This window comes from Brassica oleracea, chromosome C9, assembly GCF_000695525.1.
Source record: "Brassica oleracea var. oleracea cultivar TO1000 chromosome C9, BOL, whole genome shotgun sequence".
In the NCBI taxonomy this organism is placed as follows: domain Eukaryota; kingdom Viridiplantae; phylum Streptophyta; class Magnoliopsida; order Brassicales; family Brassicaceae; genus Brassica; species Brassica oleracea.
The window spans coordinates 35,232,682-35,236,892 of NC_027756.1; the positions used below are offsets into that span (position 1 = coordinate 35,232,682).

General features: G+C 31.7%; 1 protein-coding gene across 1 annotated transcript in view; it reads left to right on the plus strand.

Moving 5' to 3' along the window:
- The first annotated feature begins 260 nt into the window (after positions 1–260).
- The window catches only part of LOC106317910 (putative RING-H2 finger protein ATL69), an 8,774-nt gene continuing 4,823 nt past the window's right edge, over positions 261–4,211 (plus strand). The window contains exon 1 of the mRNA XM_013755724.1: positions 261–493. Coding sequence (XP_013611178.1) covers positions 304–493 — 190 coding nt within the window. The 5' untranslated portion in view covers positions 261–303. The remainder of the gene's footprint in view (positions 494–4,211) is intronic.

Here is a 4,211-nt window from a genome sequence, read left to right on the forward strand (position 1 = left end):
TTCTTCCAAAAGCGTAACCTAGACACCCTGCCTAGTTACCTTTATATATACTCTTCCCTAAGATATCTAATCTTCCTGATATCTCTCCAACATACGGGATCTCTGATTGCTTCTCTCTGAAGCAATATCTTCGTAATGGTTATCTGCCACGTCATTACCTTGTAACGACTTGTCACGCGATATGTCACATACCGGTTCAACCGTGTAGCACTTGTTCTGCTCAACATTGAACCGGCTCCAACTTGGAGCTAACATGCTTTACCTAGAGCGGTGAACTACCTGTCCGCTCAGTCGTGCCGGTTAATGAAAACCGTTGACGTTCCGGTTCGTTGGCCGGTTTATGAGCAGGCCGTTTCGTATTGGGGACTCAGTGATAACCTCTGGCTCACTTGGAGGGTCCCGAGATGCCGCCGGTGTGAGAGTAGAGGTGGTAAGTGTGGGATTAAGAGTAATTCTTCTCGTGAAATCATATGCTCTGATGCTCCTAAACCAGGTAATTAATTTTAATCACCGTTATCTTCCATTTTTAATAGTATTACAGAATGATTAAAATTGTCTTTGGTCTTAAATTTTGATGGCAAGAGTACAATTTAATATATATCAAGTCAAAAATACAACTAATACGACGATTAGAGTATCTATTCTATTAAAAGAGAATCACTCTAAAAAAATCTATTTATACAAGATTGTTTGGACTATTTCCTAAGAGTTAATAATTTCATGGTCCTACTTAAATTTCTCCTAACAATATATTTTCATAAATTTCTCTGATTTTCTTTAGATATTATAAGTGTGTCACTCCTATATTTATGGTAACTACTATATTACCTTCTATAGATCTCACCCCTTGATTATAAATTTCTCCATTTAGTTATTGATATTCTATATAAGATTTACTAACCAACATTTTTTTGATGCAATAATATATAAACTCGTGGGTCCATAGACTAATCTATTATGTATGTGACCATATATATATTATATAATGTTTATTTTAATTCTTAAATTCATATCTGTATAAAACGAATGGTATGGTGCATATCACCATTCAATAATACATGTCATTTGAATTAAAATAGTCTGGTAAGTAATACATGTATTTTAAAAAAATGAGTTAATGAAGTTAGTTAGTTATATTATATTATTTTCAGTTCATAAAAAACGATATTAACATATAAGTACTGAACAAATTTGAAAAAATGCATATGAAGTTAGTTAAAAATTATCCTCGGGCCAACTTATTTAATTGAGTTTTTACTATAATTCAGATACAACCACTTAAACTATATTATGAAAAATTAAAAAATACAAATAATTTAGAAAATATTGCTCCATGTTTTCTCTTTTTTTTTTATAAAAAAATAAGTTGACTTGATTTTTACTTATGAAGCACAATTACTAAAATCCAAATTAATGATTAGTATTTTTTTTTGGCAACAAAAAATGTTTAGTATAAAAGATGCTCAAATACAAGTCCACTTCTGTAATTCAGTTTAAATAACAAAATAAATTTACAAATATAATTAGGTCCAGAATTAATATTTATATTATTTAAGTTTCAAGCTTGCAAGTTTCCGCGGGTTATTCAATCATATATTATATACTAAACACATTGAGATTGGTATAAACTCTTCACTAAGTTTGGAATACCTAAGTTAAACAATATTTTTCTCTTTTGAAAAAGTATTAACCCCGTGTTTCAAAACTTGATTCAAAAGTTTGAAGTGAGTTTTGAAAAAATATCATCCAATTTATATGAGATTTTATCTGGTCAACTAATATTGGATAGCGGGTTAATGATAGTTTTTACGTTTTTACTGATTTTTATCAGATTTTTATATATAAGGTTTTAACAAAATTCAGACCAGATTTATATGAATCACCTGATTTACTTTTGAGACTGTAGGTTTGGTTCGGGTATGAAAACACTGCTAAAACTATAAAAATTCTACAATATATATACTATTAGATTAGCCCAAAATCTGCCAATTAAATTTTTTGTCTCATCAACTCAACAAATATAACTTTTACAAAATACACACAAAATGCAACGATGACGTTGTAACATAAGAATACACATATAAAATCTAAAAAAACTATTTGATAAATTATATAATTTTAAACTAAAATTCTTTTACTTTTTCGATATAATAACACTTTATAACTTAATAATATACTTCAAAACATGAAAACCAAAATAATAATTCATATCAAACAATATTCTTAATCGGAAAAAAACCGCGCTTCAGTATTAGTTAAAGTTGACGTAGACCATGACGAAATTTCGTGCTGAATGAGTCATGCGTATTTGCGTGTTAGTGTTTATATATATAAAATGATGAATATAAACAAATTTGGAAAAATGGCAAGTTTAACAACCAAATAGTTTGTCGGTTTTAATTGTGTAACTATGAAAACCTCATGAGACGGCTCAAGACGATATAATATTGTAGATATGCGTATTGTACACATATGCAAATTCTTCTACGGACGAAACAAATCTGGTAGAAATAGTACATCTACCTACAGTATAAGAAAAGTAGACGTGAAATTTTTTAAAAGTCACACACGAAACATATACTAACGAGTCTTATTCCCATAGTGGCAAGCTTATATATGAACGTTAAAGGCACATCAAACCTTATGCCTCACGTTACACGTATAGTAAAAGTTATAAGACCTTTTTTAACCGATTATCATAGATGTATATATGCTACTGAGAAAAAAAAATATAGATCATATAACAATACATACTATCTTCACTTTATAATGCTGAGATTAATTCAAAATTTATATTTGGTTTTAAATTATCAGTTTTAGCAGAAATAAAATTTGATTCTTTAACATCTGAAACAAACAACAATGAATAAAATTATTAGATAGCTAAAACACGATTCGTCAAAAAAGGAACTAAATATGGTAATTGTGATTTTTATAACATTACTTTCATGTCTGTTTAAATAAATACTATACGAGGAAAAAAGTAGACATTATAGTTGAGAAGAATGACACTGACAGGTTGAGCGTGTTATAAAAAAGAAATGAAATTTTATTGTATCGCGGAAATTTAAACAAAACAAAATTTTATACCCGTACGAAGAAGATAACACTGGAATAGAGAGATATTTTATTATAAGGGAGAAGAGATTGTGTTTTTGAGATAGTCTTACAATCGATCGAAATGATCGATTTATATAGAAGTGAAAAAGTTGAAGTTACTGTGCGTGCATAGTGATAGTGGGCTCCACACTTATTATATTTATTCGTTCTTTGGTGCTGTCATTTTTGACTTTTGATTACGTTCATAACACTCCCCCTTGGAGACCAGTGTCACTATCATTTCCTGCTTAACGTCTATGTTGGCTCGTTAAAAACCTTTCTAGGAAAACCCAATGGGAAAAACCATAGTAAGGTAAAAAGAGTACAACTACGTAAGCTCCCCCTCGAATGTGCAGTCATAGATCCTTCTGATGACGCATTCCAATGTTACGGACATGTTTTCTGAATACCGAAGTCGGAAGTGATTTTGTGAAGATGTCAGCTGCATTGTCGCATGATTGGACATATCTAACTTCGATCTCTTTCTTCTTTACGAGCTCTTGAGTGTATGAGAAGAACTTTGGATGAATATGCTTCGTTCTATCGCTTTTAATATATCCGTCCTTTGTTTGAGCAACACATGCTGCATTATCTTCATATAGAATAGTTGGCTTCGTATTTTCGCCAATCCCGCTGCTTGAACAGATGTGTCGGCTCATTGATCTCAGCCATACACATTCTCTACTTGCTTCATGGAGTGCAATGATCTCAGCATGATTTGAAGAAGTAGCCACGAGCGTTTGTTTATGGGAACGCCAAGATATAGCAGTGCTTCCGATCGTAAAAACGTATCCTGTTTGCGATCGGGCTTTATGTGGATCTGAAAGATATCCTGCATCTGCAAAACCAACCATTTGACCATTTGAATCTTTAGGGTAAAATAAGCCTAAATCAATAGTCCCTTGTAGGTAACGAAAGACATGTTTAATTCCATTCCAATGTCTTCGTGTTGGAGATGAGCTAAATCTTGCTAGAAGATTAACAGCGAATGATATATCAGGCCGTGTATAATTTGCAAGGTACATCAACGCTCCAATTGCACTTAGATATGGTACTTCCGGACCAAGTATCTCTTCTTTTTCCTCAGGTGGTCGAAATGGATCACTTTCAAT